This window comes from Thunnus maccoyii, chromosome 10, assembly GCF_910596095.1.
Source record: "Thunnus maccoyii chromosome 10, fThuMac1.1, whole genome shotgun sequence".
Lineage (NCBI taxonomy): Eukaryota > Metazoa > Chordata > Actinopteri > Scombriformes > Scombridae > Thunnus > Thunnus maccoyii.
This window is the reverse complement of record NC_056542.1, coordinates 5,869,839-5,890,560: the sequence shown is the minus strand read 5'-3', so window position 1 is coordinate 5,890,560 and position 20,722 is coordinate 5,869,839. Positions and strand designations below refer to the sequence as shown.

Genomic DNA, 20,722 nt, shown 5'->3' with positions numbered 1-20,722 from the left:
TGTAGACTTATATTAATATTGCGTTCATGTTATCTGGGATTGATGGCAATGATAGCAAAGATTCCCATGTTTACGACTTGCAAGCGTTCATGTCATCAGACAACTTGTTGAGTTGGTTTAATCACTATGAACAACAGACTTTGACTAGATGTGAGGTGTCCCCCTTTGCTACATTTTCAAGTACTTCCATATTTCCTAGTTTCCCAGTCAAAATTACAACTTGCAAGTTGTTGAGCCATTTACAATTTGGAATCTTGCAATTCTGAGTAGTCCAATTTGACATGAACGCCGCATTATACAGGGTTATACAGGGAATGAATGGGTTTGCACACAATTTCACTGGTTTCTCATGCTGAGAATCAAATTGAAGCTAAAGCCATAATTCTGATCCATCTGAGTGCATATAGCAGTATCTGCAGATTAAGTACATCTTAAACCTAATCCAGTCTAGAGCCATACACCTCCACCTCGCACAGGGTCAGGTACTCACGTCTTCCAAGGATGACTATGTTAATGTAACGACCATCCATCCCGTTACACTGGAATTCAACAGCAGCACTTGCTGGGATGTTTGTGATCACAGCACACCTGGCAGAAGAAACAGAAATTACTTAGTTGACTCTGCAAAGATTTGCTAAAAAGTAGTAAATTCCTTTTTTACCACAGGTGTTACTTTCAGTTCCATACAATCTGCTGTATTGTAAAGATTGGAGATATGGTGTCATAAACAGGGCATCACAGTTTTTAATGTCAAAATAATAAATTAGTATTTAGCTCCAGTCTGGCAGGGAATGTTTGATGGAGCTAAATATTCTCCCTCCTGTGGTACCAATGTGCTAAGCTCTGACTAAATCCATTTGACTGACTTTTAATAATATTGTTATTGTAATTGGGGCTGTGAACTACCTGGGATTGTTGTTGCCATTGTTTTCAAGAGAATCTCCAATGCGGATCTCAGCTCCATTGAGTCGATGTGATTGTGCATCTCTGTTGGTTATCTTAACAGAAAACACCTTATGGGTTTTCCCCAGGAAAATGAATACAAATGAATACAATGATGACTGTGTGGCTTTTCCTTGGACTGCCAGATTCTCTCCTGCAAAAACGTGGAGTAGAGTTTTTTTTCAGTGTTATATTCACAATAAAGTCCCAACAAATTGTGGATTTTCTGAAATGTGGCTGTGGAGTTGGAAAGATGTGGGTTTTACTAGTCAGGGAGGGTCTAACCAGAGAGACCAGTGAGTTGCATTTTGAAAACTGCAGGATCCAGTGTTTTTGGAGCTTTACTCATAGTTCTCTTAGATATGTTGGATATATTTTTAATCTGTCTCTGGCAAGCCCTTCAGCTTTATGGAAGTGCAATACAAAATGCTGTTTCCCTGTGGAAAATAGCTGTTATTTACAAACTTTGGCCAAATAGCAATTTGGTGCACTCAAGTAATAGGCTGTGTTGTAACTTTTTCAGAGATCACATCATTAGGTTCAGCACCATGGACAGCGGTCTACACTGCTGATGGACTGATTTGGGCTGAACTGAAAATGTTTGTTGTCCTGTTTCCTCATTCAGTTTTGTTGTAGATATATGAAAAAAATATATCACATGAACAATAAGAACATCTTGGTCCTGAATCTGTAACAGGCTGTCTAGCCTACATGGTCCATAATAGCATATTGACTGTTCATGCCCATCCACATCCTTGGAAAATAAAGACCTTGCAATACTTAAATCTGCTGTGGGTCTTGTGGGACTTGCAGACTGGACGGTCTGACATCATCCTCTGATCTGTGAGTTATATAGTGATTAGTTGAGAATAAATATCAGTCACATTCATTTCATCTACACAACATAGTATGGCTCAAATTCCCACCAGTTGGGGCACGGTATCCATAAACCTCCACTTTGCAGTCTCAATCCGGGCTTCTGAGTTCAAGACTTTTTTATGACATGCACATGGAAAGCAGTGCATCAATGAACTTTGAAGAAAAAATGCATGATCAGTAACTTATATATCATGTTTGTGTGACTCCTGTGTGACACAAGTTTCACCCCTCGTCAGTCTCACTTCCCTCTATAAGAATGACTTCTGGCAAAGATCTGGCAAGACATCTGCTCTAGACATGTGATTGCAGTATAAAAGCATCATAGATCATAAGATTAAAGGCAATTAAATGAATTACTTTAGTTAAACAGGTGTTTAATAAACCTGATACATAGTCTAACAATTCTATTCTATTCTATTCTATCTGCTGTATTGGCCAGTTGATTAGTATTGCAATCTCTGCAGGCAGAGGGAATAGTGTCCACAGGCTAACAGGTTAACAAGCACTGAGACTACTGTCTGTTAACAGTCTATTTTGATAACAGTACAAAAGCCAAACAGGCAGGATAAGGAAAGAGCTTTTGTCAGCTTTTTTGTGTCAGACTTTAGAGTGTGAGCATATGGCTATTTCCTGGAGGCAGTTTTTACCAATGTAGACCTGGTACAAATTTAACTCAATTAACAGTTGTTAATGTCTTGCCAGCGCTAATGTATTAAATAAAAGGGGAGATTTTTGAGGAACAGCTATGGCCTGTTGGTTAACCAACCCTGCTTCATTTCCTTCTTCTTCCATCTAAATTTAGCTTTGACAAGGCAGGACATTATGAAAAAATGTTCAAATGTAAAAGTGATGACAGAAACAAACAAGAAATAAAGAAACAAGATATAAAATCTTGTAGTAAGCGCCCTTCAAAATATGTTACATTACACCTTTGAATACATAAATTCTAGTTCACTCTTAAATGTGTGGGTCTGTTGCTCAGCAATTGCAATGTTTCTGTTCAGGATGTCTGGTTGGAAAAATATCAGATAGAATGAAGAGGGCACAGCTCAATGTAGTAAAAAGACAATTGGGCATAATTTTGAATAGTCAGTTCCAACTGAATGATACCTATTGTAACATAAAAAGTAGAAAAACTCATAAAACAAGTCAGTCCCACCCCACAGTCTCTTGCACACCTAATACTGGTAAACCAGCAGTAAACATGCTAGCAGGTTTGCTCACTAGTGGAAGAGCTAGCACAGGTCTTAGAAAAAGTTATATATATCTGTTAAATTTACAGTCATAACCAAATAAATTAATTAAAGTACAACAAAATGTATCACTCAATTGTGGTAGATTACACTAACTGTAAAAAAACCAATAATGATGAAATCAAAAGGACAATACAGAAGGCTGTTTCAATGATTTTTTTTTTATTTCAGCAACAATGACATCCACAGTATTAAGCAGCAGAGAGGGCAGTGACAGTACAATGACAAGTTTAGTATTAAAAATTGCAACTCAACAACAGCATTAGACATGAAAAAGCAGACCAAATACAAAAATGTTGTAGACAGGCTGAAGTTTCCTTTGTACACAGATAAGACAGAATATGCTTCAGTTGAATCAACAGTGAGAGGAGACAGGGTTTTTATGACATGAGCTGTGTCTGAATTGCTCCTTATTTGCTTATTTTGAACCTCTTCTGACTTAATCCAAGATAGAGCCATACACCTCCACCTCACACAGGCTTAGGAACTCTTCTTTGTCTGGGATAACTATGTTAACATAGCGACCGTCCATCCCGTTGCACTTGAAATCAGAGACACCATCAGCAGGGATGTTTGTAATCACAGCGCACCTGAAAGAACAGATATTTATTAGTTGACTCCAACAAAGATTAGTTGAATACCATAAATAGACAATTCATTTTCAGCACACTCAAATGTATAGTTTGGCACAATGCACATTTCTGCTACTTTTCAATACCACATACATGGAGAGCAACATAAAGCAGTGTTTTGTAGACCTAAACTCTTGGGTTTAGATGTTTTTGACATGTTTTTCATAAACCTGCAATTATTGAATTTTTGGCCACTTTGATGCAGCACAAGAACTTAATACTTAAACACAACACTAAGTTGTCATGGTGAACTTGTCAGTGAACAGTTGTCTACTCTTCCTGTCTACACAGAGTAACATTGACATTCATTTGAAGTTGTGTCTTTATCAACCTGACAGATGTACGTCCAATATTCACTCTCCCTCAAGATGGTTCACTAACTCCTGAGGGAAATATGCTCATTAGCTGCTAAATGCTCCACTGTGTTCATCATCTAGTTGCTAACCTTTACTGTTTGGTGTTTGACAGTTAGTGTGCAGTCGGTTTATCAGTGTTTTTAACGGCATCTGGTAACGTCTAAAATAACTAATGAGAGCGGTGAAAGTGAACCACAACAGACAAGTTGAAGGCCATAAAACCAAAACAATGAACTGAAAGATGCTAAAAAGCTCCATAGAGCTGAGGGGAAATGCATTTGGGTGATAATTATCTGTGGGTTAATCACATTATACATGGTAATTTCATTAATTGTTAATATAACAAGACTTAGAGTTTGCAGCAACACTAGGGAATTCCTGAGCCTGTGCTTTGTGCATTCGTGTCATATCAGGGTTATCATAATTACTTGTAAATAGCGTCAACCTCCAAGTTGTAATTACGACTGGGATCTTTAATCAAAGTCAGTTGTTTATTGTAATAAAACTCAAATTTAATGGATAAAATGTAACTTTGTCAAGTTGTTAACATAGGAATCTCTCCAATCTTTCCCATCCATCAGCATCAGCACAGTGGTTCTTTGAGCTAAATGCTAACATCTCTATGCTGCCATTGACAGTGTTAAACTGTTGTTGTGTAACAGATGGCATATTTACATATCATTCATATTATCACCTTCACTCTCTGAGTTTAACATGCTAGCATGTCACCATTTGCTAATTGGCACTAAACACAAAGCTGAGGCTGCGGCTGTCATTAGTTTTGCAGGCACTTGGTAATAAACCAAAGTTTTTTTTCTGTTGTTTTTATTGACTCATACAGAGACTCTCTGGGTGACGTGCACTTTAAATAAACTGAAGTTGAAGTTGAAATTGAAATTTTGACCTGATGATGGTGCAATAGAGGAGAAGTTAAGAGAACACAAGAGTTAGGTGCTCATGTAGTGTAACTAATCATGTCAGTTTACAGGACCGTTGTGACTCAGAACAGATAATGTAGCCAGCTGCCATCTCCCATCCTTTATATTAACAGTCTGTGAACTACCTGGTATTGTTGTTGCCATTGTTAGAGAGAGAATCTCCAATGAGGATCTCAGCTCCATCAAGTCGTTCTGAGGAATCATCTCTGTTGGTTATCTTAACAGAAAACACTTTGTGTGTTTTCCCCAGGTCTAGTCGCCACCAGGGACTGATGTCATTGTTTGTGTGAGTGCACGACGCCTCTTCCCACTTGCTGGCATGATTTCCATCTATGGCATTATATGCTATGCCAAATGAATGCAGTGATGACTGTGATGCTTTTCCTCGGATTGCCAGGTTCTCACCTGCAAAAAGAGCATACATGTATGACTTCTAATTTCCTATGAAATACAGATGCACATAATTTCTTGCAATGTTCAATTTCAGTACCCTTATGACTCAACAAAATGTGTTTCATTTGCACCTGCGGTCATAATTTCAGATACAAGATAAATGTAGCTTGTAAGCACGGTCACATAATAACAAATACTACGAAGTTAAAAGAATAGTTTGACAATTTCGGATATAAGCTAATTCAGTTTCTTGTCAAGAGTTAGATGAGTAGATGGATACCACTGTCATGGTTGTATGTTCAATATGAAGCTACAGCCAGCAGCTAGTTAGCTTAGCTTATGATGAAAACTTGAAAAACATGGAAACAGGGAGCCTCTAAAACTCACTAAAAACATGTTACATCTTGTTTGTTTAATCTGTACAAAAACCAATGTGTAAAAAGGACTGTTAACGATTTTTGGGGGGGACCGTGGATATATTATAAGAGCTGGCGCCGCTGCTCGGTCTTGCAGCCAATTTTTCCCAGTGGCCACTTGCGGTTTTGCAGTGAAAAATCCCCCTGCGGCCCAAAAAGCATTTTCCCCATAGACCACCATTGTAACAGAGACATCTGTAAAACTGTTGACAAGACACTTCAAACTGCAAACGTCAATTATGACTCTTTCTACTATTATGAACTTTTGATCCATGGAGGTTTTATATTTGTAAAACTTTCCTCAAGCCGACAAAAGCGATTTAAAAATCTGTGACGTCATCACAATGTAAAGTCTATGGGCTAGCAGGAACTCGCAGGCGGGGCCATTGGGGGAAACAGTACTGCGCATATTCAGTGGGTTGCACAATGCAGAAACAAACCCAGAAGCTAGAAACTTTTTTTGGCGTATGCGCCAGCCGAGCAATTCCTGTAGGACTGAATGGGGCATGTGGGGCCATTTTGTGGTTGGGTGCAGTAACTTCCTGGAGTCTCCACTTGTTGCCTGGGAAACTTGAGGTAAAGACAAGACAGATTTGTTACCTCCAGACAGAGCCAAGCTAACAGTTTTCCTCTGTTTCCAGTCTTTATGCTAAGCTAAGCTAACCGTCTCCTGGCTGTAGCCTCATATTGAACAGCCAAATATGAATGTGGTATTGATCTTCTCATCTAACTCTCAATAAGAAAGCGAATAAACATATCACCCTAAATGAAATACCCTAATACAATAATATAACCCCCAAGTAAGATGAGAATTACTGAATACTGTGTTCACATCTATGTAATAGCTCAAAATCTCACCAGTTGGGGCACGGTAACCATAGACTTCCACTTCGCAGAGTGTAAGAATCTTTTTTGACCCAGGTAGAATCAAAGTCACATAACGTCCCTCTACACGATCAGTGAAAGTCAGAGTGAATGAGTCGCCTGCAGCCATTTCAGAAATTGTGCCAACCCTAACAGAGAGAGAGCGAGATGGAGAAAGACAGCAGGACATGAATTATATGTTATATATTATATTGACACTAGAAGGCTGTTTTCACATTCATCTGTTGAAAGTGGAAAGTTCATCTGAGCCCATTAAGAATCAGATTTTAAGAGATGGGCCTACGAGCATGATTTGTGACATCACAACTAGTTTGGAAGCCAATCCTGGTCCAATATTCAACTTACACAAGTGTGATGTGGGAACCTGAAGCCTCCAGTGCACAAACACTGAGAATGGGCTTTACAGTGAAATACAAGACATGATGTGTCCAGCAGTTAAACTTTTGAAATGAACAAAATTAGCATAATCATAGATTCTAGACACTTTTGATAAGTGTCCCTTAACAGAAAGTCATGCGACATTTTCATGAAAAGTTTCAGTTGTCTCCATGGTAACCAGATGCTATAATCTAGCCGGCTTGTTTAGTTAGGGACCAAGCCCAAAAGGCAGAAGACTACTCTAAAACAGTAGTCCTCCCCTAAGGGCGAGGACCGTATTGTTTTTTGTGTGTATCTAAAACTATGTGGAAGCAGTAAATGTTCAAAAAGTTGTGGGTTCACTCACACTCTTCATTCAAATATATGAGTATTTTTCTGTGTCCAGCTGCAGTTACTTGTTGTCTCTACACACCTGACAGTACACATGTCAATCAAACTTTCAAAATAAAAGCACACCACACTTGTAAGAAATATCCCTCATTTTTAAAAAGCAAAATGATCTGATCCCAACGGGAGTGCGAGGTCCCGACCAACGCTGCTTGCAGCTTTAATTGCATTATATTATTACAACCGGGATTAATTAAACAATACATTACAAATTATCTAAAGGTACAGACCAAAATATCAATAAGGAAGTTTAGTGAAAACTACAATCTCCATGGCTACGTTAGGAACACTACCCAATCACATTGCGCAACAAAATATGATGATGTCCGCGATATAACAAGCAACATAAACTGTTAGGTAAAATGAGTAAAGATGAAATATAAGTGTAAAGGTAAAAGAATATTTACTCACATCGGGTTTGCTGTACCATTTTCATCTAAAGAGTTTCCTATGTGGATCTGCAGCCCGTTGATCCTGTGTTCACAGCAGTCTCCTCTGTTGGTGATGGTGATGGAGGTGACGATGTAGGAGTCCAGCAGGTCCACTCTCCACCAGGGGTCAGTCTGTTCATCAGTGTGGGTGCACGAACCGGCCGCGAAAGTGGAGTCACGGTTTCCATCGATGGCGCTGTAGGCAGATCCAAACATGTGCTCATAGCGGTCTGACTGTGTCGCTTTTCCACGCAAGGCCACATTTTCTATGAATGAGACACGTGTAAAACACGTAAAATATATAATGGAAAGTTGCAACTTGTTAAGAGCATCAACTGATCATTTGCACAACTGTAACTCATCTAATAATTACTCTATCTATCTATACCAAACTTCTAAACCACAAATCTTTTTTTAAATTCATAAATACCTTCTCAGTCATTAATAAATGGGTGATTAATCCTTAATGAAACTTTCAGAGAGCAGAGAGAGTATATTCTTCAGGTTTTAGACCATTTGTTTATGGAGAAAAAACATTTACAATCACACCATTATGGTCCCATGCTACCTAAAACAGGAGAACAAGACATTTATGAATAGTGATTTTTGAAGTTTTGAATATATACGGATCAACTGTAACCAGGAGCATGCTCTACAGTAGGTGCAAAAATGTTTATCAGCTGCACAAAAATAGAAAAAGTTGAAATATTTGTATTTTTGCATATTCTGGTGTTTAGGGTTTTTTTTTACTGCTTTTACTGGTTTTATTGCTTTACACAACTGCCGTAATGGGTCAAATTTGATCTGAACATTATGTAATGCTTAAAAAATCTCTGTCCTGTAACCCCTCGCTTCACACTTCTCATATTTTGTGCAGTTAATCCGTGATAAAAGATTAAGGCTAAAGTCCATTCAGTTCACCTTAATTTGTAAAGATTTCTGGCTTATCATACTGTTAACTTTTCTTGATGAAAGAACAAACCAACATCTAACTCCTTGTTTTTCTAAAATGTATATTTTCCAGTATATATGACACATAATTGTCAAATGTCACCAATGTTTTTCTTTTCAGAAATTTGTGCAGCTGCTTCTGGTGTTTGTGTCTGTGAGGTTTTATAATATGATTTCATAGATATCATACTTACGATAAGTGTAAGCCGAGCATATCCCCAGGATGAGGAGCAGAAGGAAAATGCTGAGTTTCATCATTCTGATTGAGACAGATGACGGTCATTATACACTAAGAAATTCACACTTATTATCCTTATTAATACTGTTAGTTGTGTGTGATGATGTGGGTCAAATGGGACATCGTAAGATTTAACTAAGGAGGAGCAATTATAACAGTAATAATGAATGTGACACTGGAGATTCAGAAGGATTTGAAATGAGACTATGCTGGAAAAAATACCACCATTCCCATTGCACCAAGAGAGGCCAATTTCACATTTAGGTATTTTATTCAAATTATCATTATTTGCTGCTGAGATATGTGTATACATGCAGTGTAAAATGTTTTGTAAAGTATTATTCTCAGACAGTGAAAAGTGAGTCAAGAGAGCCTGGATACTTAGAACTTGGTCTACTAAGATGATCTGATGCAGAAAGAAATGAAAGGTGTTACCTGGAGACCCGGACACAGCGAGCGCTTTCTTCCTGGAGTCTGATGATTCAACTAAAAAGGCATCAAATCCTGTAAAACAACACACTGCTGTGCTCTTTATATGCATCTTTTTCCTCATTTCTACATCAGTTGAACCATATCCAACCAATCATCAGAAATCAGTTCATATTCATGTCAACAGTGTCCAATCATGTTGCACTGGTTTACTCCCATGTGCATTTATTTCACTTCCCTATTTGTGAATTAAATATGAGAGGTTATCCAAGTGCATGGCAACAAGTATGCGAAAGATCACACAATACAAACCAATTTTCTTACCAATAAAGAGTATAAAACTTTGATCAAATCAAAATAATACAATAACTCTCACTCACTTAGTGGTGTCACTGGGTGCCGACCTCAACCGCTGCAGAATAGGGTTTGATTAAAATGAATAATTTAAATTGCTGTATGCAAATAAAAAACAGATTATTAAAATGTAATGATGTGATATGCACACAAAGACATTCACATATAATAGAAACACTTACACATACACTCAGCTATACATCAATTTAAAGTGAACAAACACTTGATAATAGCTTCTACAAAACTCTTCTAAAAACTCAAGACATGTTAGACATAATGGGGGTTGGAAAGGCCACTACAAAACCAAAAAGAAGCAAGCCTGCTGGGTTTTAAAGAAAGTGGAAAGGATTGGTTGAGCATGGGTGAATAATTTGAAGTCTTTAACTGGTAAACAGAGTATAATACAGAGTTATAATCAACCACTTCAGTGCATATCAGCAAGACAACTGTATTCCTACATTAAAGTGGTTTTGCAGTGCTCCCTCAACAATGTGAGAAAAATAGTGGCTGCATGCCTTTCTCTATGTGCAGGTATGCAGTGCTAGGTGCAAATTGTGGGCATCCTTGACACTTAAATTACAGTGCACCTCTGAGATGTCCCCAAAATATCAGACAGGTGCAGGCAAAGAATAAAAATCGTATAAAAACAAAAGTAATCAAACATTCAGAAAATGCTTAGTGGAAAATTTTTACTTTGCACAATGTTGACATTCTCTTGAACTTCTTTGTTTTTTGCTAGTACCACTTTAATCTTTGGGTGTGTCAACATCCCAGTGTTCTGCTACTTCCCTTTTTTATGATCTGAAAACACACAAACACATCAAATTCTCTACAATTTACTTGCATCTGTACCTATGAATATTATGGTATTACAGTTGGTGTTATACCTTATTCAGATCATGGGCCATATGATTATTAATATTGATTTAAATGGAAAGGCTGTGAATGGTTGGACAAAAAGTCTCTGCCAGTTATATTTGGCAAAACTCTGGTGTTCGGCTGTCACTTGTGCTATACAAGATACAGCGGTTCCAAGTTTGACCTCTGAGATTACTTCTTCTTCTGAGTAGCTCTGCTTCAACGAGCTAGATTGCACATCTCTGTGTAGCTCGAAAAGTCTAGAAAGGACAGAGATGAAACTCCCTCCACAATATTTTGTTACATCTATTCTCAAAGCTGCAATCCTGATATTTACACTACACTGAATTACATTATCATGTGCAAAAGTGTGTGTGAAAGTGTCACTCATAGTGACAAACATAATTATCACTGACAGAGCCTATTAGCCTGTTTTGCTTCTTGTTTTGGTTTTACACATTTATATGGTTTACTCCCTGATAGGCTCCGATAAACCCACAATACACTTCAGAGAGAAAAGACAGGAGCACACTGATTGATATGCAGCCTTTAATAATGCAAGCAGACTAATGTTTCAACAGTACCAGGTCTACATCAGAATCAAAGAGGACAAAGGCATAAGGCAAACACACATATATAGTCAACTTAGGATAGATGTACATTTGTTATTGGGTAGAAGGTTGAACAGGAATTCAAACATATTGGTAATAGATTAAAAGGTGGGAATTGCCAGAACCAATGTCCAGGTGCCAAACCCATACATTAAAAACAGAAAAACAAGAATTATGTGAAATCAAGCGTAAAAGGTTCATGTTTCACGGACACCAAACTAGAGCTAAAAGGAGATTGGTATTGGATTCACATTCAGCCTGCAGGTAGATACATGACTCCAAATGAATGCTAATGTTGTTTTATATTGACAGGATGTGTGAATTGGCAACTGTTTGCTAACATATTAGCCACAACAATTTTATTCAGCTAGATGATGTTGTCAGGTCTGTGTTTGTCAGTTTATTTTGGAATTATTCTGCCCCCTAGTAGTCAAACATTTATTGATGCAGCTTTAATGTGATCTAATCATATGTTGTCTCTAATGATGTCAATGTCATAAGTTAAGCTTAAGCTATGATTTTAACCAGAATCTGTAAAAGAGCATCAGCTATAGATACCAGCTATGTAAATTGTCATTGTTATACATTTTAAACCTTGTCAGATCTAATCCAGTCCAGAGCCATACACCTCCACCTCACACAGGACCAGGTAGTCCTTTCTATTAGGAATGATTACGTTAACATAGCGACCGTCCATCCCGTTACAGTCCAACGTTAGGACAGAACCTCCAGGGGTTTCTGGGATCACAGCACACCTAGGAGAAAAATAAATTATTTTGTGTACTTATTGAGTGATCAGTTTAATAAATGGATAAGCCTATTCATTTTTGGTTTTAAAGGTTAATATAAATATAAGTTACTGCTAACAAACCCAATGACAAATATCCATTAATGACCAACTTTTAGTCATAGTAGTATTTTAATTAATGGACTCTAGGGTACCTGGGATTGCTGTTGCCATTGTTCACAATAGAATCTCCGATGCGGATCTCAGCTCCATTGAGTGTATATGAGTAATAATCTTCTGTGACTATCTTAACAGAAAACACTTTATAGGTTTTCCGCAGGTCCAGTCGCCACCAGGGACTGGGTATGTATGTTGTGAAAGTGCAGGAGCCGTCTGCATAGTTGCTGTCAGGATTCCCATCTATAGCATTATATGCATCGCCAAGATATGAATACAATGTTGACTGTGAGGCTTTTCCTTGAAGTGCCAGGTTCTCTCCTGTACAAAAGGACACAGTTGCAAACATCAGCACTGATACCTAGTTTTCCTTGCTATCTCTAAAACAAAGTGGCCCCAATTTGTGGAACCTAAAAGTCAAAACTATTTGCACATTGTTGTCCTTTCCAGTAGTGGTAAACAGCAGTGAAATATGGAGAGTTTCTATATAGTTGTGCAGATGCTTGTTGCAAAACTTGAAGGATGCACCAGCAGTTGGCAATAGAAAATGTGCCAGATTTTATGTTGTGTATCAGTGTTTATTTTTTAAAGTGTTTATTTTTCCTATTATTATTCAACACATTTGCAAACCATCAAACATCTCAGCAACTTTTGAGAAATATTTTCTTCATATGATTTATCAGTTCTTATGTCCTATGAATAATTTAAAAGATGTTCATCATTTTTTCTAAATAAACCAGCTGACTGGATACTGCTGAGTCTCACTGCGTTCCCATTTACACCTGGTATGAACATGTGTTCTGAATCTGGATACATTATCTGAATAAAAACTTTCAATTCATGGGTTTTGCATTTATAGCTGGTATTAAAATGCATTCTGGTTTTTTGTCAGTTGTGCACACATTATGATCATATAATGTTTTTTCAGAGATCACATCATTAGGTTCAGCACCATGGACAGCGGTCTACACTGCTGATGGACTGATTTGGGCTAAACTGAAAATGTTTGTTGTCCTGTTTCCTCATTCAGTTTTTTTGTAAATATATGAAAAAATATATCACATGAACTGTAAGAACATCTTGGTCCTGAATCTGTAACAGGCTGTCTAGCCTACATGGTCCATCATACCATACTGACTGTTTGTGCCTGTCCACATCCTTGGAAAATAAAAACCTTGCAATACTTAAATCTGCTGTGGGTTTTGTGGGACTTTCAGGCTGGACAGTCTGACATCAAACTCTGATCTGTGAGTATATAGCGACTGATTAGTTGAGAATAAATACCACACATTCACTTCATCTATACAACACAGTATGGCTCAAGTTCTCACCAGTTGGGGCACGGTACCCATAAACCTCCACTTCACAGAGTGTTAGAGTCCTTTGTGAACCAGGTAGAAGCACAGTCACATAACGTCCCTCCACACGATTACTGAAAGTCAGAGTGAATGAATCCACAGCAGAGATTGTAGAAATTACACCAACCCTAAAAGAGAAAGAGATACAGCAGCTCATTAATTATGTTCTGTATCTACTTGGTGGTGTCTGACAGTAGCGTCATTCTTAAAGAATCAGGTCGTTGTGACTGGGCTGACTGGACCGAGGTTGAAGGTTTAATCCTTAAAACTGACATTGAAATCCTACAAAAGAAAATGATGATCAAAGTTCAGTTTCTTTGGAAGATATAAAGGTACAGAGTTGCACTCACACTGGGTTTGTGGCACCATTGCCCTCTAAAGAGTTGCCGATGTGAATCTCTGCTCCATCAATCTTGTCTGCACAGCAGTCTCCTCTGTTGGTGATGATGACAGAGGTGACGATGTAGGACTCCAGCAGGTCCACCCTCCACCAGGGGTCGGACTGTTCCATAGTGTGGCTGCATGAACCAGCTGAGAAACTAGATTCACGGTTTCCATCAATGGCATTGTAGGCAGCCCCAAAAACATTCTCCGTTTCCTGGGAGCAGTGTGACTGAGTTGCTTTGCCACGCAAGGCCACATTTTCTATGAAAGAAATACACACATGTTTTCCCCAAAGCTTAATGTTGGTTATTACTGTAGAGGCATTTATATCACACCTGAAAACCTCTGTATGCCCAACCTGTGATCTGCATTAGTGTGATTTAAAGAATTTTTAAGGCCTGTCAGTGGTGTGTCTCTAGGGATGTCAGTTGGTCAGTTGGTCTGTCCACCACTTTGACCGTGACTGATTTGTATAAGATTTGTATAAGGTTAAAAAATGCACAAATTATTATTACCATGTTGGTTTAGTGCTCCTGAAATTGTCTAAATGTCCCTAGATTTTTGATAGTGGGAGCAAAATTTACCCACCAAAAGTTTCTTCAGTTGTGACAGAACAGGTTTATATTGACAGTACAGCGATCTTATCATACCTCCACCTTTTCTAAATTGTATATAATATATTAGCCATTATTAAAATACATATAGATATTAAATTACAGCACCAGATGTGTATTTTGAGAAATTTGATGATTTGATGTTTTAAGATTAACACATAAATACAGATATTCCCCCATCATACTTACGATAGGTATAAACTGAGTGCATCCCCAAGAGGAGCAGCAAATGAAATAACACACTGTGATCCATAATTCTAGTTGAGACAAACAAGAGAAAGATTCATTGATATAATTAAAACTGCAAGTGACATTTCAAGCACATTTTGACTATTTGAACTTAAAGAAGAACAAGAAAAAGATGAAAGAAGAGAGATGTGAGAACTTTTCTTTTCTTTTCTTGTAAAATGTAAAAATATTTTTCATGACTCATCAGTTACATACATTTATCCATCATACAAAAACACCTAACTGTTAGTAGGGTGTTTGTGTTTGGATTTGAGCTGAAAAAAACTGTTTACATTTGGCTGTACAGTAAACATATACACCAGTTGCTCCACTGTAGTATTTCTGACAAAGTAGCTGACCGAAGAGTGTTTGCTGTAGTGTTAAACCGCACTTGCTGCTACAGTGATAACCACAGGTGTTGCCAAATCAAACAGGACTGAAATCTTAAGTTATTTATTTTTTTGTGACTATACAATATACCATGTGTCATGATGAATAATCAGTTATCTGTACATTCAAATAGCCTACTATTTGCAACTGTTGTATTCTATTGTGTTCAAACACGTCTTAAAGTTACACTACTCTGCAAATGGCAAGAATAAAACTAGCAGGGATTTGTTGGCAATCACTTTTCATGCATCTTCACTGTCTGTCTATGTGGTACTAAATTCTCCTTAATCTATGTTGTCTTTAATGTACCCCATCTATCAACATTAGAAATAATTCGACATCTTATTTAATTCCATTAAATTTGACACCTATTTAAACTGTATATTATCAATATGTTAGATTATTGGTGTGTTAATTGCTACTGGAGATATGAAAGATTTTACACACAGACAAAAAAAGTTCTACAGGCTTTTGCAGGGTAACATCACTGAAAGGATATAAAGACTTTTTTTAAAGAATACAGAATGGTGCAGAGGTTTTTTAAATCCCTGTCTCTGATTGGCTATACTTGCTGTACTGTATGTCATCCATCATGTGTTATTTATGAGCACCAAATGCAATACAAAGTCAATGCAAAGATGCAAATTTGTGTCCCAGCGAGTTGAAAATGTTTAAACTTGAGCAAAAAATTTGCACATATCGCAGCATTTCATGAATGTACCTGATGAACATACAGGATGGACAGGGCAAAGGAGAGAGACTGGAGGGAAATAAAAAAGAACCAGAGTTCCTGGTGAGTTGAGTTCAGTCAGAGGCTGAACTGAACAAAAACACACAGACACACTCCCACAGACACGGCCGGTACCTTCTGTTTCTAGCTACAGTGAAGGGACACAGTGGCTCTTGTTTCTTGTTTCTGATTGGCTAATTTTGCTGTACTGTATGTCATCCATCATGTGTTATTTATGAGCACCAAATGCAATACAAATCTTTTATGTGGCGCGTTTACATACAAAGTCAATGCAAAGATGCAAATTTGTGTCCGAGCGAGTTGAAAATGTTTCAACTTGGGCAAACAGGATTGCAGCTGGAGTTCCTGGTGAGTTGAGGTCAGTCAGAGGCTGAACTGAACGCGAACACACAGACACACTCCCATAGACATGGCCGGTGCCTTCTGTTTCTAGCTACAGTGAGGGGATACAGTGGCTCTGTTATGCTTTGGGAGGCATTTTGCTGGCATGGTTTGGGTCCACTTGTCCCCTTAGAGGGAAGGGTCACTGCAAATCAGTGAATGAGTGATCACCTTTATCCTATGATGAAAGATTTCTAATCTGATGGGAGTGGTCTCTTCCAGGATGACAATGCCCCAATTCACAAGGCGCGAATGCTTTGATGAGTATGAAAATTATGTGAAACATATGCTATGGCCTTTACAGTCACCAGATTTCAACGCAATTGAACACCTATGGGAGATTTTGGACTGACATGTTACACAGTGCTCCCCACCATCATCATCAAAACACCAAATGGGGGAATATCTTTTTGAAGAATGGTGTTCATCCCTCCAGGAGAGTTCTAGAGACTGTAGAATCAATGCAAAGGCTGAGGAAAAGACGCAAATGAGGGAAATATGGACGCAATTTAGAGACTTGGCATAGCCTACATCCTATCCTGGCTTCAAGACAGGAGCATGTGGATTATCACCATCTGATGATGGACCTTAGGGCTGATCCTGTCAGGTTCAAATTGTACTGTGATTTGCACTGTGCGTCTGTTGTTGAAAATTCATAGTATAATGCAATTGTTTTTGATTATGTGTTGAAGATTTATGATGTAATGCATATATACTCTCTAAGCATACATATATTCTTTAAGTGCATATATACTCACGTACTCTTAATGTACTAGATATATGTTCTTTATTTGATTTCTCTATTCATATATTTTGAAGCCCATATAGCCTCTCTTGTTTTTGAAACTGTTTAACTGACAAGACACAGAAGTGGAGTTGGTGAGGAGCAGGGTGCCCCCGCCACTAGACAAAATCAATAGTCTACCAAGCATAAACAGACAAAGTAAATAAACCTGTGAACTACTCTTTAATATTTAACCAGTGATATTTTAGGGGAGTTACTAGGATAAATAAGAAAAGACCAATGAGAGGATCTGAGGTGTGTTCACATCATATCATTCTAAAGTATAAATCAGATTGTATTGCCTGACAATGTTAGTTGCTCTGCGCAGAATAACTCGTCTTTGCATGTTGTCAATTCAATAAAGACCTTACACTTTTCTGAAAACTTGCCTCTCAGTTTGTGTTTTGTCTCCAAGGTTAACTCTACCACAGGTCGCATGGAAAAAAGTGCTAGACAATTCAACTCTAGCAGAGGACAAGCGTGTGCGTGAGATCAGCATGACTGGTATTCTGATGATTTATGTTACCTTGTCGAAAAATGCTACCATAGTGCAAAATGATTTTAGTATTTTCTTTAAAATTGGCTGAATGACTGTACTAAAATAAAAGAGTAATAGTTATGTTTACCCATGTTAACCATGCCTGCATCTCCCTACCTTCCCAATTGCTCCCCAGTGAACAACCACTTTTTGTTTGGTGTGAACACAGCATTACAGGTTACTCCTACACTTTGCTGTTGTGGAGTGAGACATGTATTATTCACTTTTAGCGAACACATTTTGTACTTCAAAGTTTGCTCTTTAGGACGTTTTTCCATTTAATTCTACTAAGTCTGATAATCATTGGCCCAGGTCAGTAAAACAGGATACAACAAGATGGATTGATGAAATAAATAAAATGAGAGAAATGAGAAATCAAATGCTTACCCTGATTCCTGGTTAGCTGATACAGGCTTTAGAAGCTGGGAACTTCTTAATTGTTGGACAGAGATCAGTTTTCCCACTAGCCCTGTAACCACATCTGTTGATCAAAAAGTAAGCTCTTTGTATAAAATCTCCCCAATACAGTAGATCATTAATAAAGATCACATCCATCTCAGACACTATCCAATGATATCACATCATTAGGTCAACTCCCATGCGCATGTATCATACTAAACAGGCAAAATAAGGAGAGAGCTTTTGTCAGTGTCAGACTTTAGACTGCGAGCTATGGCTATTTCCATGTATATTTAGCTTTGACAAAGCAGGACATTATGAAAAAATGTTCAAATGTAAAAGTGATGAAAGAAACAAACAAGAAATTAAGAAACAAGAAATAAAATCTTGCAGTAAGCGCCCTTCAAAATATGTTAAATTACACCTTTGAATAAATAAATCTAGTTCACTCTTAAATGTGTGGGGCTGTTGCTCAGCAATTACAATGTTTCTGTTCAGGATGTCTGGCTGGAAAAATATCAGGTAGAATGAAGAGGGCACAGCTCAATGTAGTAAAAAGACAATTGGGCATAATTTTGAATAGTCAGTGCCAACTGAATGGTACCCATTGTAACATAAAAAGTAGAAAAACTCATAAAACAAGTCAGTCCCACCCCACCGTCTCTTGCACACCTAATATTGGTAAACCAGCAGTAAACATACCAGCAGGTTAGCTCACCAGTGGAAGAGCTAGCACAGGCCTTTAAAAAAAGTTATATATATCTGTTAAATTTACAGTCATAACCAAATTAATTAATTAAAGTAGCCTACAACAAAATGTATCACTCAATTGTGGTAGATTACACTTTAACTGTAAAAAATCTAGTCATCAGTCAGACCAATAATGATGAAATCAAAAGGACAACACAGAAGGCTGTTTCAATGATTTTTTTTTTATTTCAGCAACAATGACATCCACACACGGTAAAAAAAAAGGTTATTTCAAAGAAATTGACTGTATTATTTTGCTTTTCTTTTTTTTTTCTACATTAAGTGTAAATGCCATAAAAACACAGTAAATTATTTTTATTAAAAATATTCACCATAAAATAAAGGCTGTAATTGAAAATTAAACAAAAAAATTAAAATAATGGAATATTATTTTTTATTTATATTTATTTTTTAATCAGGATTATTCAATTACTTAATGGTCTTGAATGTTAAATCACATTGAATCCTATGTAATCCTGTGGCAACAGTTAGTGTCACAGTAAAAAATCCTTTCGTTATTCTACAGAGAATTTAAAAATACAGATATTTACAGTAGACATTATCTGCATTTTTACAGTCCAACTGTTGTAAAATAAAAATAAAAATTCATTATAAAATATGGCTAGAATGTTAAACAAATGTATAAATCTGCACAAAAAAAGACAAACATTGAAGAAATACCTTAAAATTACCTAATTTAAATAAAGGCTTGTTTTATACAGTATTGTTTTGTAAATTCATAGAATTATCCAATTTATCCTTAAGAATGTCACATCAAAGCACAGATTTCTTGATGTAAAACACAAAAAAGTTATGTGAAATTATACTCAAATTACCCTCCTTTAATACCCATTAATGGCATCTTGAGAGTTTCAGGCTTTAATTGTACGTGATTATCTCATCTATTTACAGTAAATACCTGGTAAATATTGGTTTTATACTGTACAAAAAATAGTGAAAATGCGAAAATGGCTTACAAAATTTGATTTTAATAATCATTACTTTATATAAACATTATTTGAAAGTAATTACAAGCAACTATCCAATATATCTACAGACTTTTCCAATTAATGTATGAGATTTACTGTATATAAACAGTATTTGACAGTAATTACAATTAACTATCCAATATATCTGTCCGACACTGTTCTTCAGAGAGAATTTTTTTATATATTTTGTGTATACTGCCATCATTCTTCAGAACCTGCCACTTGTAGGCTATTTATGTAAATCTATCGGTCACTTATTTTGCTGTCACTATCACATGTATAATATATTGAGTAGATCACTCAATATATCACATATATATCTATATATGTGTGTGTGTGTGTGTGTGTGTGTGTGTGTGTGTCTGTATATATACATATACATATACATATACATATATATATATATATATATATATATATACAGACACAATACTCATCTGGCTGTTGTAATCACAGAATGTGTTATATTTCTTCCTATTAATTTTTTTATTACTATTTCTCTTACTGATATTCTTCTCATTAATATTTGTCTCTTAGTTGTTCGTATTTATGTACATGCTCTTGCAGGCTATTTTTTTATGGAGATTCTGAACATGATGAGGTTACATATGTTCACCTCCATGCTATTTTTATCGTTTGTTTGTAAATAAGGTGATCACTATCTGGTTGTTGCAATCACACAATAAGACATATCTCCTTGGATGGCTTAAATTGTCTTAAATTTTCTTCTTATTATTTTTGTTATTAGTACTTATTTTTTGATCATGCCTGTTTTGATGATTTATAGCAGTTGGTTGTAATCACCTAACCTGATGCGCCAGATGGTTTATTACACAGAACCATCTCCGAAGTCTTCCATGGAAAGTGTTTGGAAAAGGGCAGGGCAAAAAATACTTGGCAGGTGATTGGATGAACCATCTG

At 36.9% G+C, this 20,722-nt stretch overlaps 2 protein-coding genes across 2 annotated transcripts; both read right to left on the bottom strand.

The window, feature by feature from the left end:
* Positions 1-437: 437 nt before the first annotated feature.
* Positions 438-9,626, bottom strand: LOC121905159. Its single transcript, XM_042423186.1, has 9 exons — positions 9,515-9,626; positions 9,036-9,100; positions 7,871-8,156; positions 6,668-6,822; positions 5,126-5,405; positions 3,538-3,664; positions 1,869-1,893; positions 907-1,096; positions 438-588 (listed from the first exon to the last, which is right to left on the bottom strand). The coding sequence occupies exons 2-9, from the start codon at positions 9,097-9,099 to the stop codon at positions 438-440; spliced, it is 1,278 nt and encodes a 425-aa protein (XP_042279120.1). The 5' UTR covers position 9,100; positions 9,515-9,626.
* A 2,309-nt stretch (positions 9,627-11,935) lies between these two features.
* Positions 11,936-14,844, bottom strand: LOC121905167 (fucolectin-1-like). The gene is made up of 5 exons (XM_042423195.1): positions 14,781-14,844; positions 13,944-14,238; positions 13,567-13,721; positions 12,274-12,556; positions 11,936-12,086 (listed from the first exon to the last, which is right to left on the bottom strand). The coding sequence occupies exons 1-5, from the start codon at positions 14,842-14,844 to the stop codon at positions 11,936-11,938; spliced, it is 948 nt and encodes a 315-aa protein (XP_042279129.1).
* Between the last annotated feature and the right edge of the window lie 5,878 nt (positions 14,845-20,722).

Bases quoted from the DNA above. Each gene is read 5' to 3' on its own strand.
- LOC121905159 (XM_042423186.1), bottom strand. From the start codon at position 9,099: ATGATGAAACTCAGCATTTTCCTTCTGCTCCTCATCCTGGGGATATGC. The intron at 8,157-9,035 runs GTAAGTATGATA...TCTCATTCATAG, and splicing joins ATGCTCGGCTTACACTTATC to AAAATGTGGCCTTGCGTGGA. The intron at 589-906 runs GTAGTTCACAGC...TTCTTCTGCCAG, and splicing joins AATGGCAACAACAATCCCAG to GTGTGCTGTGATCACAAACA.
- LOC121905167 (XM_042423195.1), bottom strand. From the start codon at position 14,844: ATGGATCACAGTGTGTTATTTCATTTGCTGCTCCTCTTGGGGATGCAC. The intron at 12,557-13,566 runs GTGAGAACTTGA...CCTTTTGTACAG, and splicing joins TGGGTACCGTGCCCCAACTG to GAGAGAACCTGGCACTTCAA. The intron at 12,087-12,273 runs GTACCCTAGAGT...TTTTTCTCCTAG, and splicing joins AATGGCAACAGCAATCCCAG to GTGTGCTGTGATCCCAGAAA.